This window comes from Clarias gariepinus, chromosome 15, assembly GCF_024256425.1.
Source record: "Clarias gariepinus isolate MV-2021 ecotype Netherlands chromosome 15, CGAR_prim_01v2, whole genome shotgun sequence".
NCBI lineage: Eukaryota > Metazoa > Chordata > Actinopteri > Siluriformes > Clariidae > Clarias > Clarias gariepinus.
This window is the reverse complement of record NC_071114.1, coordinates 5,547,702-5,569,410: the sequence shown is the minus strand read 5'-3', so window position 1 is coordinate 5,569,410 and position 21,709 is coordinate 5,547,702. Positions and strand designations below refer to the sequence as shown.

The 21,709-nt window shown below is 38.0% G+C and overlaps 1 protein-coding gene across 2 annotated transcripts; it reads left to right on the top strand.

Moving 5' to 3' along the window:
• Positions 1-21: 21 nt before the first annotated feature.
• Positions 22-21,482, top strand: kif14 (kinesin family member 14). 2 transcript variants are annotated; one of them, XM_053513119.1, is made up of 29 exons: positions 22-1,099; positions 1,200-1,454; positions 2,335-2,422; positions 3,001-3,099; positions 3,255-3,307; positions 3,393-3,423; positions 4,137-4,244; positions 4,333-4,449; positions 4,551-4,669; positions 4,802-4,974; positions 5,139-5,286; positions 5,376-5,439; positions 5,576-5,760; positions 6,345-6,447; positions 6,536-6,690; positions 8,135-8,282; positions 8,373-8,525; positions 8,666-8,804; positions 9,508-9,601; positions 9,701-9,842; positions 11,375-11,478; positions 12,395-12,495; positions 14,062-14,298; positions 14,497-14,687; positions 18,224-18,376; positions 18,510-18,632; positions 18,800-18,874; positions 20,358-20,496; positions 20,609-21,482. In XM_053513119.1, the coding sequence occupies exons 1-29, from the start codon at positions 240-242 to the stop codon at positions 20,962-20,964; spliced, it is 4,713 nt and encodes a 1,570-aa protein (XP_053369094.1). In that variant the 5' UTR covers positions 22-239; the 3' UTR covers positions 20,965-21,482. The 2 variants fall into 2 exon arrangements, with proteins under 2 accessions (XP_053369094.1, XP_053369093.1); XM_053513118.1 differs by having other exon boundaries at positions 20,355-20,496.
• Positions 21,483-21,709: the final 227 nt, after the last annotated feature.

Sequence of the window (21,709 nt, the reverse complement as noted above, 5' to 3'; positions counted from 1 at the left end):
AGCGGCAAGATGGCGGCGTAGACAGGAGCGAGTTTCAGCGTATTGTTGTTTTTGTTGTCAGACTAAAGTAAACAAAGCTTTTCGGGTTGTTTTTTTCTCGTTTTTTTTTTAGGTGTAAAGCTTTATTTTATTCATTTTTAGTTTTTAAATCATACAACAATAAATAAGTGACAGTTGTTTTTTTTGTAGTGACAGTTAAAGATCATAGAAAGTGCTGGAAAACAGTGAAGAAGAAGAAAATGAATGAGAATGAAGATAAGGAAGGATCATCATCTCTGAATAACACCAAAGAGGTAAACAAGACCTATATTATATCCACCCTGCCCCGAGGCCGGTGTCAGGAGTCTCCCATGGCTGGACGTCTCACGCTTCAGAGAAGAAACACATCCAGCAGAAACACTCGGGACGTTGATCAGGAAGCGGGTGAGAATACAGAGAACCAGGGTCATGTTAAACGGTTAACCTTACAGAGACGAACCAGAGCGGGAGCGGACTCGGGCTCGGCATCCCGTCCACACTGGTCCAGCATGACCGAGAAACGAGCCTGGACCTGCTCCAAGATCCTGTCCGAGCCCAACAGCCGAACAGTTCCGGCTCCAGCTCCTACTCCTCTGAGATCTGTCAGTCTGAAGGAAACCGGCATGAAAGATCTCATCAAGGCTGTACACACTCCTGGAAAGACGACAGAGAAAGCTCAGAGCATGGGCCGGGACCAGAAGAAGATCTCGACGCCGACCGGGAAAACCTGTTTCGAGAGGATAAGCCTGAAGAAAGAGGTTTTCGAGAAATTATCCGTCAAAGATCAGTCGAGAGTGTTCACCGCAAAACCAGCAGGCGGTGACCCGCACAAGCATTCGGGCGCTGATCCGAAGGGAGCGTCGATCCCAGGGTCTGCCAAGAAGTTTCCGATTATCGGTCAAAACCGGAGCACGATATCCACCGTGAGGAAAAACACACCTCAGATTCCCACAGGTTCAAACCCAAAACCGAAGCCTTCTCCGACTGAGACGCAGGTTCCTGTTGATCTATCATCTGAAGAGCTGAAGATGGAAAACAGCACGGTGACGGTCGCGGTTCGAGTAAGACCTTTCAGCCACAGGTAAGGAAAGAAAAAAGGTGGCTTTCATAAATACACCTGATCACTCTCTGACTTTACTCTGATATGTGATGTTCACAAGGCTTTGTTGCTTGTAATCCAGGGAGAAGAATGAAAACGCCGGTCGAGTCATTTTCATGGAGAACCACGAGACCGTAGTTCAGCATCCCGATACTAAACAGACGTACTCCTTTTCGTTCGACTTCTCCTTCTACTCGGCCGACGAAACGGACCCGAATTTCGCCGGTCAGCAGACCATTTATGAAACCTTGGCTAGACCGTTGCTTGAAAGAGCTTTTGAAGGATTTAACACCTGCCTCTTTGCGTACGGACAAACGGGCTCTGGAAAATCCTACACGTAAGCAGCTTCTTGTCTTTTAAAAAGTTAAAACATTGACACTGTTTACGAGTAATCGTCTTGTATGTCTTTAGTATAAAGTGTAGAAACTTTCCCTGTAATGGAACGTAAAATATCTAATTTAGTAGCCACGGGAATCACCAGGGACCAGCCGATATGATATTATCACGCTAGCTAGTTTGTATTGCGATCCTGTAAGTATCACGATTTTGTAAATATCTTGACTCAATATTATTTCTTTTTACAAATTTTTTTTTACAGTTCTAAACAAACTTTGCAAACTATTTGTTTAGATTGTGCCACATGTATGATTATAGAGGAACGGCGGCATTTCATCACCTCAAATGCAAACATGTATACACTGCCCGCACAAAAAAAAAAGAAAAAGATTGGCATTTAAAAAGGGCCAATTTTTGGTCCCCATCAAGCACTAAAACAATTTGAAATTACTGGAATTGGGTTAAGAACTGTCCGAGACATTATTAAAGCAGATTATCACATCTATGGAGTTTTTCTTCCCAGATGGCACGACCGTATTCCAGGACTAAAATTGTGAAAGAGTGGTTTTCAGAGCATGAAAACTCATCTTCACACATGAACTGGACACGACAGTGTGCACCGTAATCAAAGCTAAAGGCGGTCAATGAAACCTGAGAGTTTTTTTTGGGGGGGGGTCAGGAAGTATAAATGTAAAAAACGATTACAAAAATAGATTTTGGCATCATCATATCTCCACCCAAAAGAATTGTAATACATCACTGATTTTTTCCCCACATGTTCATAATTTCATAGATTTACATTTATAAAGATACAACCCTGCTACAAGGCTGTATTTTTTTTATTTTTTTTTTTATGATTTTTCTTCTCACATTTCCTCCAGAATGATGGGTTTTGGTGAAGAGCCTGGGGTTATACCCAGATTCTGCGAGGAGCTATTTGCCAGGGTGGCCAGTGCTGACAAAAATGTGGTGAGTTGTTTACGCTCCTTGCTCTCACCTCAGATGGGAGTGATTTCCTATTTTAAGAATGTTGATAAATTGCTAGGTAAAACGGTGGCTTAGTGGTTAGCTCGGTCGCCGTGCACCTCCGGGGTTCGATTCGAGTTTGCATGTTCTCCCCGGGCTTGGTGGGTTTCCTCCAGGGGCTCCGGTTTCCTCCCACAATCCAAAGACATGAAGATTAGGTTGATTGGTGTTCCCAAATTGCCCGTAATGTGTGTGCGTGTGTGTGTGTGTGTGCCCTACGATGAATTATCAGATACAGGTCATCAAAAATCAGAATCAGGACAAGTCATGGTCTCAGTAACTATAACTATGGCATGTTTTTTGATGCTGGTTTGAGTTTTCACAGAATGGTGAAAAAAACAAAAAAAACATCCTGTAAGTAATTTTACTATAGTATAAGGAGACCACATCAGGTTCCACTCTTGTCAGGTGAGAACATCAATTCCTCTCAGATAGAGGGTAGAGTCAGAATTTGGCACCTACAGCATGAAGCCTGTAAAACTGAAGCCTTTTTAAAAATATCTCTATATTTTTTTGAACAGTTGACTTGTCACCTGGAGATGAGCTACTTTGAGGTGTACAATGAGAAGATTCACGATTTGCTCGTGGTGAAGGACGAGCAAAACCGAAAGAAGATGCCTGTAAGTACAACATTTTGTTTAATTTTTTTATGTGACCATCTTAAATCTTATTATTCATCAAAAGAAATTAAAGACCATTGATTGGTTTGAGACCATTGATTGAGAAATCTCAGAGTGGAATTGGGTGAATCTCACCTCTTTACGTTTGTTTTCAGTTGCGGGTCCGAGAGCACCCCATCGACGGGCCGTACGTCGCGGATCTGTCTACGTAAGGAATCCTGACATTAAGAAATCTTTTCACTCTTTGATGTGTTATTCAGGTTTTACATCATAGATTTCTGTTGTTCACACAGGAATGTGGTCAGCTGTTACTCTGATGTCCAGGTAACGTGGCGATGTGGGGTTCAAACTAATTATCACTTTATAACGAGTGGAATAGTCTTCTTTTTTTTCTTTATTTTGTTTGCTCTTTTAATTATTTTTTTAATTAGTTTTTTCTTAATTTTAAACTTTTGTGCTTTGCTTTTACATACCTTTGTACTTTCTTTCTTCTTTCTTTTGTATGTTTCCTTCTTTTAAACCTTATTGGCTTTGTGCTTTCTTTCTTTTATTTCTTTTCCTTGGCCTTTATGCTTTCTTTTGTTCTTTTATTTATTTCCTTGTTTTTTTTTCTTTCGAACTTTCTTCCTGTCCTTCTTTCATGCTGCATGTTTTGTTTCTAAATTTCTCTCTTTTTTTTTTTTAAATAGTTAATTTTTGTTGTTTCTTTCTTTTGATGTTTGGTGCTGTCCATCTCTCAAGCTTTACTTCTTTCTTTCTTTTTTTTCTTTTAAACTTTTTTTGTGATTTTATTTTTATTTTTTGCTTTTTTCATACTTAATTTACTTTTGATATTCTTCTTCTGTGCTTTAATTTTCTTTTGCCCTGTCCTGCTTTCTTTCATGCCTTTCTTCTCTCATACTTCTCCATCTCTCTGTTTCCTTACTTACTTCTTTCTTTCTTTCTTGATATCTGCTTGTTGGCTCACTTTCTTAAAGAAAGTTAGAAAACAAAGTTAATGAAAGATGTTTTCTCACTTCTCCTGTGTATTCCTTCAGGCCTGGCTTGAGCTTGGCAACAAGCAGCGTGCTACTGCAGCTACAGGCATGAATGACAGAAGCTCCCGGTCTCACTCCGTCTTCACTCTGGTCATGACTCAGACTAAGGTTAGTCCTAAATGATAAATGTCACTTTTTCGCACATGAAAAGCCCCAGTGCATTTTAAGTCATGTTGTGTTGTTGGTTCATTCGCAGACAGAGTTAGTGGAAGGAGAAGAACACGATCACAGGATAATCAGCAGAATCAACCTGGTGGATTTAGCCGGCAGCGAGCGCTGTGCCACGGCTCAGACCAGCGGAGACCGGCTCAGGGTACGAACACCAGACCGTTCCATACACCTTCTTATCGTTTTTACATCTTATATCTATCTATCTGTCTATCTATATATATATACTTTTTTTTGTCTTATTAGGAGGGAGCAAGTATCAACAAATCTTTGCTGACTCTTGGGAAAGTCATCTCTGCACTTTCTGAACAATCTCAGGGCAGAAAGAAGACCTTCATCCCGTACAGGGAGTCGGTCCTGACGTGGTGAGAAACACGTTTCTGAAAAGATGAGCTTTGATTAGCTCGTCTTGTTAGGAAAAACAATGCTTTGTTAATGTTGAGTGTTTTTGTCCTCCATGGTGCTTGAGCATGCTTCTCTCTTTAATGCCGTCTCAGGTTGCTGAAGGAGAGCCTGGGTGGAAACTCGAAGACGGCCATGATCGCGACGCTGAGTCCAGCCTCCAGCAACGTGGACGAGAGCCTGAGCACTCTGCGCTACGCTCAGCAGGCCCGTCTGATCATCAACATCGCCAAGGTCAACGAGGACACCAATGCCCAGCTCATCCGAGGTCAGTTCAACCGCTTTCCAGACACGCATCTTGCTTATCTGCTAAAGGGAAGAAAAAAGAGGAAGAGATGTGCGCCGGTGTTATATATATTATCCTCCCAGTAGAGGGCAGTAGATGAACACAATACTACATGTATATACAGTCTTGCTTGTGTTCAACTCCAGAGCTGAAGGCAGAGGTGGAGAAGCTGCGGGCCGCCCAAATGAGCTCGCAGGGCATCGATCCAGAAAAGATGAGACAATTCCAGCAAGAGATCTCCGCCCTGAAGTCTCAACTCTCTCAGCAGGAACACGAAATGGCCGAGGTGCACAGGTAGTCAAGTAGACTTTCTTATTCTTTCTTTTTTTAAACTGAGATTGTCCCATGAGCAGTGTCTCACACATCGTGATTGTCTTCTGTAGAACATGGAAGGAGAAACTGGAGCACGCAGAGAAGAGAAAACGCGAAGAAACCAAAGAGCTCCAGGTCTGTGTGTGTGCGTTTTTTTTTTTTTTTTTTTTTTTTAATCTAATAAGCGTCTAACAGGAGCTTTATTGGTCTATAATGCAGCATGGTCATTTATACTTTTTTTTTTAATACCCTCCCTCTCGATATATATCAGCGAGTAGGCATCACATTTAAAGTGGATAACCGGCTCCCCAACCTTGTGAACCTGAACGAGGATCCTCAGCTGTCAGAGATGCTCTTATACATGATTAAGGAGGGGCAGACCAAGGTCGGCAAGCTCAAGTCTGAATCGGCGCACGACATCCAGCTCTCCGGGGCCCTTATTGCAGATGAACATTGGTAAGATGCCATAATAAAACAGCATTATACCCCATCTTGGGATCAGATGCCTCGAGTTCCACAAGGACGTCTGGTTATAGCGAACTTTTTACTGTTTTTAAAAAAAAAGAAAAAGGAAGAAAGAAAAAGTGCAGTCTGATTGACTTCCATGTCTTTTGCCTTGCCTTATGTGCTTTATAATCTCTTAGCGTTTGTGTAGAAAGCAGTGTTAAGTAAGAATTCACATCACACATAATCTTTAAATGGTAAGTGATGTTACACAGCAACGCTGGTTTTATGTAGCAAGGTCGTGTTGTATGGCCAAGAATACAAGCTTTCAGCTAAAGTATGTCTATTATGCGTTCTTTACTTCAGCATGAGTTTGTTTATACAGTACGTAAGGCGAAATAGTACGCTTTTTAATCAACTTTTATGCATAGACTGTGAAGGATGGATCCAATGTATTATCAACGTATAATCACTAATTTAATATTTCTTTTTGGTATATCTTTAAAGGAAAGTCCAAATACGTAGACACCAGTTACAGCAGTCTGAAATATTTGTACCTAAACTTAATGTATTTTTTTTATGTTTTTCTTTTCCAGCGTTATCTCCAGCGTTAATGGTACGGTCAGCATCACCCCGATGGAAAACGCCAAGACGTTCGTGAACGGAAACCTTGTATCTGAAACCACCGTCCTCCACCATGTAAAAGAAACCAGATGACACAACATGTGATATCGCCCTTTCCCTACAAGTTGTTTTTAATCCAGCGTCTTTATTTACATGTCCTCAGGGAGACCGAGTCATTCTCGGAGGCGATCACTATTTCCGCTTCAACCACCCGGCCGAGGTGCAAAGTGGAAAGCGGGCGTCCTGTTGGAGCAACGGAGACGGACACAAGGACTTCGAGTTTGCCAAGAACGAGCTGCTTTCAGCTCAAAGAGCTCAGTGAGTTCATAATTCATAATTTATATTTTTTCTGTTTGTTTTATTACATATGTTTGTTATTTGATTATAACGTTGCTTACTGTGTTCCATCAGTACCTTTATTAGGGAAGTTTAAATAAAACCAAAGTTGTGTGCTCGAACTGCCTTCAAGCGGAACTATTTATACAAGAATACTTTAAATGTAAGACATGGGAGTGGTGGCTTGGACTCTAGGTTGTTAATTTTTCAGACCTAAAGAACAAATAAGATATTACTGAGCCCATGTTTAGGGAATGTTATAAAGTTTTATATGACATAAATAATAGAAATGACTAGTATTTAACATTCTGATGCACTCATAACACAAGTTTTAAACTGATACCATTTTAAATAATGTAAATTTAAAACAAATTATTTATATTTAATAATTTAAATCTACAATAAAAAAAAAAAATGCAATTAGCACTGTGGCCTTGCACCTTCTGGGACGAGTCCTGCCTCCCTGTACTGTTAAATAACAATTAGTTTGCATTACATTGAAATAAATTTCTTAACTTTATACCATTCATATAATCTTATCCAGTGATGGTGATATTAAAGTATGGTTTTCCACTTCTTCTTGCTTTGCATTTATCTTAACCAGTAGCTAAACATGTTATCAATTAAATATCTATCAATCGTTAATTACTCATAGTAACAAGACTCTAGCGCTCCGAATTATAAGTAAAATGTGGATTCACTTCAGTGAAATTTGTGGCTTTGCAATAATAAATTCAATAGGACTACAGTTTACTGTCTCGTTTACCATTAAAAGTGACAGAAATTACCTAATAAACATTCTGTGTAACTCTCACAATGAAACAGTCCTGCAAATCTTCTGTTCAACGCTCCAGTCCAGCAGGTGGCAGTATCACACTCACTGTTCATAAACTTAAAAAGAAGAAAAAGTTAATATTCTAGCAAAATGCTAGTCTTTGTGTAAGATGTAAAGTCTGCAAAAGCTGCAATATATTTTAAGGGATTTGTCCAATTTATTTAATTTGAAAATATTTGAAACTTCACTTGAATGGTTTTAAAAAGTTTTCATTCATTCTGAATTAAAACCCAATTTGTTTAATGAGAAAGAAAAATAGTTACATTGTGTAATGAATTAAATTCTACAGCTCTATATAGTTCCAAATGCAAAGTACCAACAAATTATGGTATGTGATACAAATGAAATCAAAATAGTTAAAATAAACAGAATTTAATAAAAAAAATAAAATAAAGGCTGTTATGTCTGCTTTTGTCTTCATTCAAAAACGAGGCCACTAAAACATGTCCAATATTGCACGCTGCTTCAGTTGAAAGTACGCCCTCTTTTGGTGCACAATTTATCACTATGTAGAAATATTATGCAGAACAATTTATTACATTAAATGTTATCAACATTATCAACATCCCTAGTTCACTATTTCATCTCCAGACTAGAGGCAGAGATTGAAGATGCCCGAATGAAAGCCAAGGAAGAGATGATGCAGGGAATCCAGGTGGCCAGAGAAATGGCCCAGAAGGAGCTGTCGGACCAGAAGCTTCAGTATGAGAACCGGATCAAAGTCCTGGAGAAAGAACTTGTACGTCGAATTCTCTGCTAATGAGTAAGCTTGTAAAGACTCTACTTCCTTTTTGTTGACATAAGGAATACGTTTCATTTTTTTTTTTAGGAGGAGGAGGCCGAAAGAAAAAGAGCACAGGAGGCTGAGAAGCAGAAGGTCACCAGCAAGATGGAGGAACTGCAGACAGCGAAGTCTATCCTGGAAAAAGAAATGAGCACGCACAAGAAACGGTTACAAATGGAGGCCCAGGCTGCCAGACAGGTGGGTCAAAGAGGGGTGTATACTTATGTAACCATGGTGGTAAAGTCAGAAATATACTGTATATTTAGAACTTTAACTAAAGGTGCTTTATCTAAAATGTTAAATGAAGCGTGTTAATGGAAGCTTATTTTTATCTACAGGCCATGGCTGATAATGATATTCGACATGCTAAAATCCTCGAAGCTCTAGAAGCAGAGAAAAGGAAAATCGCAGGAGATCTAGCTGAAATTCAGAAGAAACGTGCCCTCAAGCTGAACCAGGCTCAGACTCCCAAGACTGGTAGGTCTGATGTCCAAATATAGCATCATAATTCAGTAGGTGCTAGAAATAAGCAGTTACTAAATAAGCAGTTATATGTAGTACATGTTCTTTACTATAAGAACTAATATGTTTAAATGTGACCCAGTAGAGGTCTCCTCACACCTCCAGGATCCGGGTTCGATTCCGGGCCAGGTTTGATTCCTGTCTCTGCGTTCATGGAGTTTGCATTTGAAATAAATTTAAAACTAATTGTTTATAATTAACAATTAAAATTTTTTGCAATGTTTTTACAATAAATTATTTCAAATAGGCGCTTAGCACCGTGGCCTCGCACCTCCAGGGTCCAGGGAACGATTGCTGCCTTCCTGTCCTTATAACAATTATATAATTAATAACAATTAGTTTGTTCTACACTGAAATAAGATATTTGATTTTTGAGATTTATACCATTTATATATTCTCATCCTTATGTGATGTTCATGATCGCGTTGCATTTATCTTAACCAATAGTTAAACATGTTATCAGTCACATATCTATCTATATATATCTATATCTTTATATATATATATATATATATATATATATAAACAATAATAATTATGATTTTTTTAATTATTTTTAAATAGTTTTCAGTGTCTGTGAATGTAACATGACGTAAAATAATAATTTTACCCTATTTCTTAGTAACCCGGGTCTTTCATTTCCCATCACTTTACGCAGCTCCTCCACAGTGGGATGCCATGAAATTGTCGCTTATGATCGAAGAAGCGAACAAAATAAGCGCCAAATTAAGGAAACACACAGTGTTCAGCAGGTGTGCTCATTTTAGCTTGTAATCCCGTCTCCTTGGATTGTAATTCAGTCAGTGAAAAAAGTAAATCCAGTCAAATTCTGTGAATGATTTTCTTTGCAGGCACGAAGTGTCCGAGCTGAGGAATGAAGGAGGAAACACTGAAACGCAAATCCAAGTGCAAAACACTAAACTGGGCATCTCTACCTTTTGGAGCATGGAGAAGTTCCAAAGCAGCCTGGCTGTCATGAGGGAGCTGGAACAGGTCCGAGACATTTGTGTGCTCACTTCTTTAGTCTAGAACATCAGCCGTGTCTGAAACCGTCCTGTTCATTATACACTGCACTAATGTTGGTCCATAAAACAAAACGAATGAAGATCTTTGGGTGTGAGGATGAGGATAAGACACTAACTTATTTCTACAGACAGGTTCAATTTGCTTGTTCTGTAGGTAGCTGAGTTACTTCATGGTTAATGCAACTATTCCAAAAAAAAAAAATTATCCAAATTATATTCTTGTTTAGAAAACTATTTATATTTTCCCACAAAAAAAGTTGTTGAGGTTTTGTGTGAAACTCAAAACTAAAAGCTTAGTCATACAAAGATATAAAGTCGTGTGTTTTTGGCAAAAGTTTGAAGTAAATAGGCATGACTTTAATTTAATACACTCATCGGCCACTTCATTAGGTACGCCTTGCTAGTACTGGGTTGCAGCCCTTTTGCCTTCTAATTGTTTGTGGCATAGATTCAACAAAATAAATCCTTAGAGATTTTGATCCTTATTGACATGATGGCATCACACAGGTGCTGCTGATTATTTCAGCTGCACATCCATGATGCGAATCTCCCGTTCCACCACATCCCATCCCGAAGGTGCTCTATTGGATTGAGACCTGGTGACTGCGGAGGCCGTTTGAGTTCAGTGACCTCAGTGTCATGTTCAAGAAAGCAGTTTGAGATGATTTCGTAACATGCTGCAGTCTCCTGTGGTCATAAAGGGACAAACATGGTCAATAACTTGACTAAACAATACTTGGTAGACTGTGGCATTTAAACCCTTTCAATTGGTACCAAAGGGCCCAAAGTGTGCCAAAAAAATCTCCCCCACACCATTACACCACCAGCAGCCTGAACCACTGATTCAAGGCAGGGTGGATCCATGCTTTTGTTTTCTAGAGATGAGTATGTATAAAAGTCCCAGTGGATCAGCACTTGTCTCGTCCTGCATGTCTAAATTCATTGAGTTGCTGCACTGTGATTGGCTGATTTAGTTATTTCCATTAACCAGCTGTTGAGCAGGTGTACCTGTTTGTTTTATAAGAAAACAACTGTTAGGTATTACTGAGTTTGCTGGAGAATATAAGTTCTTCTGGTAACTTTTGTGTTCCAATGGCCTGAACTTTGTCTTTAAGACATCATTTAATGTAACAATAATTTTTTTTTTTAAATAAATATATTTTATAGCATACTTGTTACATTTAGCCGCTCTTAACCTTGAAAATTAAAAGAAAAGAAAGATTGGTGGAAAAACTGAAATTTTAATATTACTAGAAAATACAACATCCTAAGAATAACTCGGTTTAAAATAATTTGAGGCTCTTTGATAGCTCCATAAAGTTACATAAGAAAGCACAAAGCAGAGCTCACAGCCACCATGTCCTCATAGAACAGCACACAAGCCTGTCCCTTTACTCTGTTTACAACTTATTTAGGCTGTAGATTTAATACATGCAGAAGAAAGTCTGAAGCATTTTATTCCTCTTCTTTGCTCAAGTCAGTCGATTTCGTTGCTCGTAGGGCGTTTGCACCACGAAAGACGACGAGGTGTTTTATGACCCCAATGATCACTGGGAGCCAGACATATCTTCAGCATCCACAGAGTCTTCATTCTCTCGCAGAAGGTACTTTTTATTTCTCTTCTTGATCATTTGAGTCTCATTTACTTTTTACCCTTCAGTTTTGTAATTTATTTCTGGGTAGTTATAATTAACTGGCTAGGACTGTTTTTCACTTGTTTAAAAAGTTTAACCACTTAATAATAATAATGATAATAATGATTATTATTGTGTTATTTGGCATCGTTTCATTGTGCTTTGCAAGTAAGGGTTACTTAGCGGTAATCCTGATATACAGTATGTTTAGATTCAACCATGCCATTACTATTACTGATTTTTGTATGAAATAATGTGAATGGTGGGAATTTCTTTCAGAGTCTTTCACAGACCATCAAATAAATTCTCCTGCTTTTATTTGTCTGTTATTTGTCCAATAAATGTCCAAAGCATGTTCAGGAAGAAAAGGACTACAAATGTCACCTTTCCTAGAAAGATAGTAAAATATATATATTTGTGATTTTGCAAGTTCTCGTACTTAGAAGTCATAGAGGGGTCTCATACAGTAGGTGCATTTCCACTGTGAGAGACAGAATCTAAAAAGAAAATCCGGAAATCACATTTGAATGATATTTTTTAACAATCTATTTGTGAATTACTGTGTCAAATAAGTATTTGATCACTTGCTTATTAGCCAGATTTCTGACCCTTAAAGACCAGTTATTTTGCTTTTAATTAGTCCATATGCTTCTTACGGAAGCATATGCCACTCCTTAGTTTTTTTTAGTTAAAGATTTGTCAGCTTACAGTATTACTGTATGTTTTTCCAACATAACCTTGGCTAATGACCTTTAAAAAAAAAAGCACCCTTTAATATCTCTTACCACTCCGAACACCTTGATGTCAGCAAAGAATACTAGAGTATAAGCAGATTTACGGTTGCTGACGTGATGTTTTTTTATCCTTTCTCGAATGTTTTTTTCAGGAGCAGGAGTCTGCTGAAGAGCAGACGCATCTCCGGGCGACTCTATGAAATCCGAGTGCACCCCATCCAGAGTTTAAACTGCACCTCGTCACAGCCTACGGGTAGGAACTATGTGCACGCTCTTGAAACATCGTCTTGCAGCGTCTTTATCGTCGCCATCCTTTATCATTGCATTTCCTTTTTATGTACTGACTCCTTGGAAGAGTGACAGGTCCTCCTTAGAAGACGCACATCTGACTTTTAATCTTTTAATTGCTCTGCAATGGCTTCAATTTCAGCATGGTGCCTGATTTACTTTATATATTGCTTAAAGACTGAAGGGAACCTTTAATTCGGGTTTGACATGACGACCCAACTCCCCCTGTATATATTCTATTATTATATAAGTTAAATTTTATAATAATATTGTAATATTTATATTATTTATTATATTATAATATTTACTTATATACAGTAGGCCTATATTTTATTCATCTACAGTGGAACCTTGAATTACGAGCATAATTCGTTCGGGAAGCGGGCTTGTATTCCAATACACTCATAAATCAAAACAAAATTTCCCATAAGAAATTATGGAAACTCAAATTATTTGTTCTACAACCCAAAAAATTAATTACATAAAAATAAATAATACAAAATATGAAGTAAAAATAAAACAAATTAACCTGCACTTTACCTTTGTGTGTGTGTGTGTGTGTGTGTGTGTGTGTGTGTGTGTGTGTGTGTATGTGTGTGTGTGTGTGTGTGTGTGTGTATATATGTGAAGGAGACTCTTACTTTCAGCCCCTCCTGTCTCCCCCTGCTTAACTTACACAGTAAACTTTTCTCCTCTCGTTTTTGAATTTCACACAAAAAAAGAAAAATTAGCAAGGGACATCGCTAATAACCCTCGTGTGAGCGCATACTTACAATGAACCTGTACTTTACCTTCAAAAAGATTTGCGACAGTGTGTGTGAAGCAGAGAGGGGGTGGGGGGGTGTAAAAGCAAGAGAGAGAGAGAGCTTACAGTACACACGTGCTTACAGACACAAAATAAAATATGTTTTACACACACACGTGGTCGCAGTGTTATAGTAAACAGTACACGCGTACAAGGATGTTGATTATACCATAACGCGCACTAAGACCCAGCAGGGGAGATTGTTACCCACAATTTTGCAGCGCAAGAGAGAAAAAAAACATTGGCTCAGTTGCTCGTAAACCAAGACTTGTTCGTTTTCCAAGTCAAAATTTATATTTTAAACAAAAATCTTTGCTCGAACACTCGAAATCCGCGTTACTCACAATCCGAGGTTTCACTGAATATCTGAATACTGGGATGCATCAACATAGATATGGATAAAGCACATGATATGGATATGTACAAGAATAAAAAAAAAAAAAAAATTGCACATTTTATTTGCTTATAAAAAAGTCTTCATGTACAGAGGCTGCCAAAAATATATATACACACTTGAACAGATAATCTTTTACAAATATTTTAATGCTAAATATACAGTATATATTAATGTACAGTATATGCTTATGTATTAATATAATATTAATAATATGAATATACATCATATTATTTTCCTTTTCTTGAAGTGTGTTTAATTTTTTTTGTCTGACTCATCATGAATGATGTTCAGATGTTTCTGTTTCTGTGTCTTTTTTCTTTCTTCTGCAGGCCTGATTAGCATGAGCAAACCTCCTCCTTTTCACTCCAGCACGTCCGACTCGGCCTTGCCTGGCATCTGCAAAGACCTCATAGCTGCCACGGTTTCGCGCTTACGTGCCAGTTCATCTGCAGGAGAAAACGAGAGCCTGGCAGACAAACTCACCCTGGACCTCTTGTCCATTTTTAACGCTGCAGACTCCATCGCCGGCTTGTACGGGCAGCTGGATGACAACAGCCAGGAGAACTGTAAGCTAATTTAAACAACTCTACATCATCATTATGTTTTTCTTGTAGAGTTAAATACGATTATTCATCACACTCGAACACTTAGAACTATATCCTTGTTGTATTATTATTATTTTTATGCTGTCGACCCTGCAAATACTGAGATTTAGTTTGTCTGAGTGTGTATATCTATGTGTGTGTGTGTGTGTGTGTGTGCAGTGTTTGCATGCAGCACCGAAGCACAGACTCATCTTGTGAGAGCTACGTCGGCTATCGAGAGAGCTGTGTTCGTTACCACGCACTGGGTCTCCAGTATCTCAGCACTCAGTACTCAGTCAGTCTCCCAAACGGTGGAGGAGCTCAAGACTGAAGTAAAGAACACAGGAGGATATTTTCAGCTCCTCATTCAGGTACATGGGAAGAGCCTGGATGTTTTGACATGCATAAATATTACTGACATTTATTATTATTTATATGCTCAGATTAAAATCTTTGAGGGCTTAATTTGTCCCGTCATAGTGTTGTTAAATAATCAACAATAAATTCTTCTGAGAAATGTATTAAGTGGTGTAGTTAATCATTTTAACTGTGGAAGGAATCAGAAATTCTGGATCGAGCTGATTAACGAAGGAAAATGTGGATAAATTATTACAGTGGGGGAAATAAGTATTTGATCCCCTACAGATTTTCTAAGTTTGCCCACTTATAAAGAAATAAAGGGTCTATAATTTTTATCATAGGTTTATGGTAAAGGATTGGATATTGGATTAAGGTCTGAAGACTGGCTAGACCACTCCATGACCTTAATGTGCTTATTCTTGAGCCACTCCTTAGTTGCCTTGGCAGTATGTTTGGGGTCATTTTCATGCTGGAAGACCCAACCACAACCCATGTTCAGGAGGTTCTCATCCAAAATTTTACAACACATGGCCTCATCTGTTGGCCCCTCAGTGCAGCAAAGTCAATCTGTACCTTTAGCAGAGAAACAGCCCCAAAGCATAATGTTTCCACCTCCGTGCTTGACTGTAGAGACTGTGGTGTTCTTATGTCATAGTCAGCATTTTTCTTCCTCCGAAAACTGCAAGTCGAGTTGATGACAAAGAGCTCAATTTTGGTCTCATCTGACCACAGCAGTTTATCCCAATCTTTCTCTGTTCATTGGCAAACCTCAGATGGGTCTGTACACGTGTCTTCTTGAGGATGGAAAGCCTTGCTGCGCTGAAGGATTTCCATCCATGCAGGTGTATTGTGTTACCGATGGTTTGTTTGGTGACTGTGCTCCCACCTGCTTCGAGATCATTCACAAGCGCCTTCTGTGTAGTCCTGGGCTGGTCCCTCATTTTTTTCATGATTATTCCTACTCCATGAGGTGAAATATCCATTTGTAAATAATCGCTCCAGCAGTTGTCTCCTTCTCATCAAGCCTCTAGCTGATGTCTTGTAGCCCATTCCAGCCTTGTGCAGGTCTAAAATCTTGTTCCTGAATTGCTTTGACAGTTTTTTGGTCTTGCCGATGGTGGTGAGGTGAGAATGGAAGATAGAGATTTTGTGGACAGGTGGCTTTTATACACATAATCACATTGTTGTTGGGCGCACCTTCTTAAATTAATGTGTACCACAAGAGCACATAACCAGTCTGTGAGAGACAGAATTATTGTTGGTTGGTAGGGGATCAAATACTTATTTCCCTTATAGAAATGCAACTTAATTCATAACATTTGTATCATGTGTTTTTTCTGGAATTCTGGTTGATATTCTCTCTCAATCCTTTACCATAAACCTTTGATAAAAATTATAGACCCTTTTAGTTCTTTGTAAGTGGGCAAACTTAGAAAGCCTGTAGGGGATCAAATACTTATTTCCCCCACTGTAGATGAAATTCCTCCAGTCGTTCAAGAGTACAGCTAAAATTTGATGCTATAGTGTTAACACTCTAGCGTTACTTTTCAGTCCGTAATTTCAGTCCGGGTGTAGATTTACATCCCAGCTAAGCAAGTCACAGTTGACAATGATGGCTGAGAGGAACCAGCCTCAAAAAGGGGAACCATCCACCACTAGGTGATGCCAGATAATGAGACTATAAATCACTAAAGTGTACAGCTGTAGAAGAATAAATGTTCAATATGAGAATTTAGGAGTCCTGGGATGATTACATGAGTGCAATCATAAATATCATAGGAGGACAGGTGCCAACATTTTCGGACTACTTTTTTTCTATTGTCCTTTTTTGAGCTGAAGGAGTACAAATAAAATTCACCCAGTAGAGAGGACGCTTCATTAATGAAAGAAAGGATGAGAGGAATTTAAAATTGTGATTATTTTTCACTGCGTGTCAACCTTATCTTGGTGAACTTTGACCTGTGAATTCGGGAACTTTGTTCTTGCGAGGTAGTAAGAAAACAAGAAGGCAGGACTGTGGTCCCTTTCAGTGTAAAGTAAAAAAAAAAAAAAAAAAAAAGTTAATTATTATGAGGAGTATTCAAGTCAAACCGGGACTTGTGATGGGCATTATCTCTATCTATCTATCTATCTATCTATCTATCTATCTATCTATCTATCCATCTATCCATCTATCTATCTATCTATCTATCTATCAATCAATCACAGGCCAAAAGTTTAAACACACCTTTACTCATTCAATGTGTTTTCTTTATTTTCATGACTATTTACATTAGTAGTCACTGAAGGCATCAAAACTATGAATTAACACATGTGGAGTTATGTACTTAACAAAAAAAGGTGAAATAACTGAAAACATGTTTTATATTCTAGTTTCTTCAAAATAGCCACCCTTTGCTCTGATTACTGCTCCAGAGGTGTTTAGCACGTGTTGGCCCCTTTGCCTTCACTCTGCGGTCCAGTTCACCCCAAACCATCTCGATTGGCTTCAGGTCCGGTGACTGTGGAGACCTTTTTTTGTTTAGTACATGACTCCACATATGTACACACATATATATATATATATATATATATATATATATATATATATATATATATATATATATATATATACACACACACACACACACACAGTGAAACCTTACGAGCATAATTTGTTCCAAAAGTGGGTTTGTATTCCAAAACACTCATAAACCAAATTGAATTTTCCCATAATGGAAACTCAAATTATTCGTTCCACAGCCCAAAAAAATAAATACATACAAATAATTAACACATAATATTAAGTAAAAATAAAACAAATTAACCTGCACTTTACCTTAAAAAAGGAAAAGGAAAAATAAATCCCGACAGATAAGTGTTTCCGTTTGTGCGCGCAGGTGCTGTGTGTGTGTGTGTGTGTGTGTGTGTGTGTAAGAGAGAGAGAATCTAAAGTAAGCTCCCTTCTCACCCTTCCTTGTCTTAGTTACCCTTTCTCTACTCTTTCCACGCGTGCACACACAACCGAAACACTGTTTTATTGAAAAAATAAACAAGAAATCTCTAATGACACTTTTTTGAGCGACACACTAACAGAATCACTGCTGTAAAGTAAAAATAAAACAAATTAACTTTAATTTTACCTTTAAAAAGAATTGCGACAGAGTGTTCAGAGAGAAAGAGTGTGTGTGTGTCTGTGAAGGCGAAGGTAGAGCAGAGCGAGAAAATGGATTTTTAAAAGTGTCACAGGAAAATGCAGTATGGTGATTGAAGTGAATTGAGTGCAATAAATATACGTAATGTAAAGTGTAAATGCAAATAGCAGCATGGAGATATATAATTATAATGTGCGTATTTATGTTTGTGCTGTTTTTTTTATGATAAATGTAAAGATGTCCATGGTATCTTTACCATTTTATTAAAATTAAAATACATTTAAATTAAATACTCATTATTTATTTTCCAAAGCCATAGGGAGCGACAGCAGGGCGATAAAAGTTGCCGACCCCTGATCTAGTGTAATGTATGTTTAAAAAGGTTAATCTCTATGTACTTTCTGTTCCTTCAGGGTTGTGAGTCCGAAATCTCCTCTATGGTGACCGAGGCCCAGAGGAAGGTGGGGAGGAGTACGGACGCAGCTCTGAGCGCCACGGCTCACCTAGCAGCAGTAACCGGCACACGTCTTGATCTGGCTGAACACGGATCAGACATCGTAGGCAAAGTGAGGTTCTGTTTGGATTTGGAATGTGATTTTTACAAATATTGTTTTACACCTTTGGAAATAATTGTGTTGTGGTGGTGTTTTTTTTTTTCTTTTTATTTTATTTCCTTTCTTTTTAACTCGATCTCCTCAGAGGTCTGCTGCGATGTGTCTGCGCGATGGGACGTGCCGAGGCGTGAGAGCTCTTCTAGATGAGGCGCTCCTGATCAGCAGAGAGATGCTCAGACACGCTCAGTTAGCTCAACCAAGAAATCAGGTTCTTTTGCCTTTTTTTTTTTTACCCCTCTTCTGTTTAATTATTTAATATTCTGCAAAAAATATTCCAACTTTCATCAAAAGAAAAACTTTTTTTTTTTTTATTATTTATTTTTATATTCAGTGTATCCCTCATGTACTTAAAATTCACTGTGTTTTGCTTTCCAGATTTTACAGAAACTTAAAGTGAAAATGCTAGAGGTGGCAAATCATTTGCAAAGCTACATTCACTGCAACATGTTGGTACGTATTTGTAAATTATTACGCCGTGACGAAGGCTTTCAACTGATGAGCGCGCTCCCGAAAAAGTAAATCAGCAATGTGCAGCAGTGCTAGTGAGGCCATGTGCCCGATCGGGCTTATCGTAGACGCTTTCAACCAGGCCCTCGTCAAGATAACGCATGGCTTGAACCGAATGTCGTCCGTCAAACGTCTTAGCGTTTTTATTAGGCTGAGGCTGCTATTATTCTATTATTTGTCTCTCTCTTTCTGGAACACGAAGATTAGACTGAGGAGATGTGCTTGATTCAGTAATTTACAGTGGGGGGGGTAAATCCCTGAATCAGATTTGTAGACTGGTTCTTAATATGGTTTTTAATTTTACTCAATGTTGCTATGGACATAAAAACGAAGTACTAACGCCATCTGTTTTTGGCGTTTTTCCAGCTAACTAACTAACGTGCTCCCAGAAACACAAAGTTTTTTTTTTTTTAATTATTTTGATAATTTGAGTCCTGGAACATGCCTGTGCTAATAGGGAGAACAAACTCCACAGATGTGATAACCTGATCATTTAGTACATAGTCCCAATCCTGCAAGTTCTCTTCAATTTGTGAGTGTGGAAATGCTCTTACTAATACATGATGCTTTCAGGTCTCAGTAACAAATCTTAACCAAAATCCAAATTCTTTGCCTGATACACACCAGAAATTTGGCACTTCTGAAACTTTTTTGCCCAGTCTGTGTTTACCCAGCGGTGTCCAAAAGTCTCAGAGCATAAGTGAAATTGCTTCTATCTAAAGATTTCTTCTTTTTTTTATCTCGAACGAGTTTAAAGTATCTAAATAGATTATGAAATATTTTGCACTTTAATTTTTTTTTTTAGATTTTAAACTTTTTTCTATTTAATTGTGTTCATTTATGTTTGCTTATTTTTTTTTTCTGCCCAGTCTTATGTCTATCTATCCATGTATTCATATTTACATTTTTGTATCATCTGCCACCAAAGCATGGGTGACACACAGGGATCACTATTCGCTATTTTTGGCGTCGTCATCATTGTCACCCGACATAATCACACTTTTCTTCTGCAAGTCCTCTGATACCATTCATTAGAATTTGACAAAACCAACATAGAACCTTTTATTAGGAAGCAGTGATGTGCACTAACTATTTTATTTTCTAATAAATTAGATTTTTTTGAAAAAAAGACACATTTTTAAATGTCGTAGCATGTTCAGAGTACAGAGCGAAACATCTTCCTTGGTTGACTCGCATTCATTTTTATTAATTTATTATTTATAACCTTACTGACCCAAAAAATTAAACACTTACTTTTTTGGTTTTTGAATTCAGCATGTTGCATCAGACGTTGATGATTTGTGGGGATATTTTTTTTTATTTATTTATTTATTTTTATTAAGTTTGTTAATGTTAGTATGATTAGCCTGTGACAAAGCATGATTAATAGTAAATGTATTAAGTGTGTTTGCTCTTGCTCCAGAAGAAACCTGATCATATGGAAAATTATCCAGAGGGAGCCGATGCTGTACAGATGGGACGCTTGAGAAACACGGCCTCCAAACTCTTTGAGCTAAACTACGCTCTTCAGCAGCTTCAATCCTCTTTGTCTCGCACTCTAAGAGGTATATTTTTCTGTTCGTGTAGATCACTAATTACCTTCGGATCATTTATTTATTAACCTTACAATATTAAAATATTCATAATCAATGACATGCATGTGGATAATTCCGCCAGGTAAAGGCAGCGATGTTGGTCTCACATCGTTCAGAGATACAGTCCAGTCTTTGACCAAGACCATTAGTGGCCTAGTGCACGGGTTACCGAGACAGACGGACGTCTGCCACGCCGGTACTCTTCAGCTGCCGTGTATCAAGAGCGTCATGGATGCGCGAGACGACCTGCACTCCGCTTTATGCTCTCTAGCAGAACTGTTTAATGAGAGCATCGAAGATGATGTGGAATCCAGGACCTTCGTGAAGCGTGAGCTCCAAGAAACAGCTCCAGGCTTAAGAAATCGAACCGTTCCTAAAACAGTGTACTCGCCGTCCTCAGGCGTCAGCTCGTGCTCCAGAGACATCCGCTGGGTTTGAGCTGGGTGTTCTTAAACAAAAAATAATAATAAATAAATAGGATAAGTGATTATATTATAATAGTCTGAGCACCAGCAGGAAATTTCCAGCATGCACATTTTTCCACAAAGAGGTACTGTAATATTAAAAGCACAAATATAACATGTCTACATGCCTTTTTTTATTCAGAAGTGATAAATATTATCATTTTACATTAGAATATGCGATTGTTTTATATATATATATAATACAGGTATGGGTGTTTTTCTTGTATATAACTAAGGATATAGTAATAAGTTGGAGTTGGCAATGCAAAAAATAATAATTCTAATAAAATTTTGTTTTTTCTTTTTAAAAAAAAAATACATTATTTCTTTTACTCACTCAATATTCATATATGCACTGTTTTGCAGCTTTGCACAAACTTTCCACAATCCCTGTCATATGTTTGTCCTTTTACAAGGTCATTATAGAATAGCATTTTATTTATAATCATGTAGTAATTTAATAGGTTGTGTACTATTTTTATAATAAACACTGATCCTAGCTGAAATGTCTTGTTTCATTTAAATTCAAAGTCTGCTTCTGTGCTCTTTTAAGTAATTTTTTTTTTTTACAATAGTTAATGTTGGCCAATACCTGTCAGGAAGCTGGTCTGTTAATTTATGCCATCAGTTGTACAGGTTTATAAATCAAGATGAGTCGACTTGAAAATTATTGCCACCATCCAAAGGATCATGCTGCCCTGGGAACAGCGCGAATAAGA

Excerpts from the sequence above, each read along its gene's own strand:
- kif14 (XM_053513118.1), top strand. The coding sequence starts at position 240 with ATGAATGAGAATGAAGATAAGGAAGGATCATCATCTCTGAATAACACC. Across the intron at positions 5,761-6,344 it reads CTTATTGCAGATGAACATTG|CGTTATCTCCAGCGTTAATG; the intron begins GTAAGATGCCAT and ends TTTCTTTTCCAG. Across the intron at positions 14,688-18,223 it reads ATTTTCAGCTCCTCATTCAG|GGTTGTGAGTCCGAAATCTC; the intron begins GTACATGGGAAG and ends CTGTTCCTTCAG.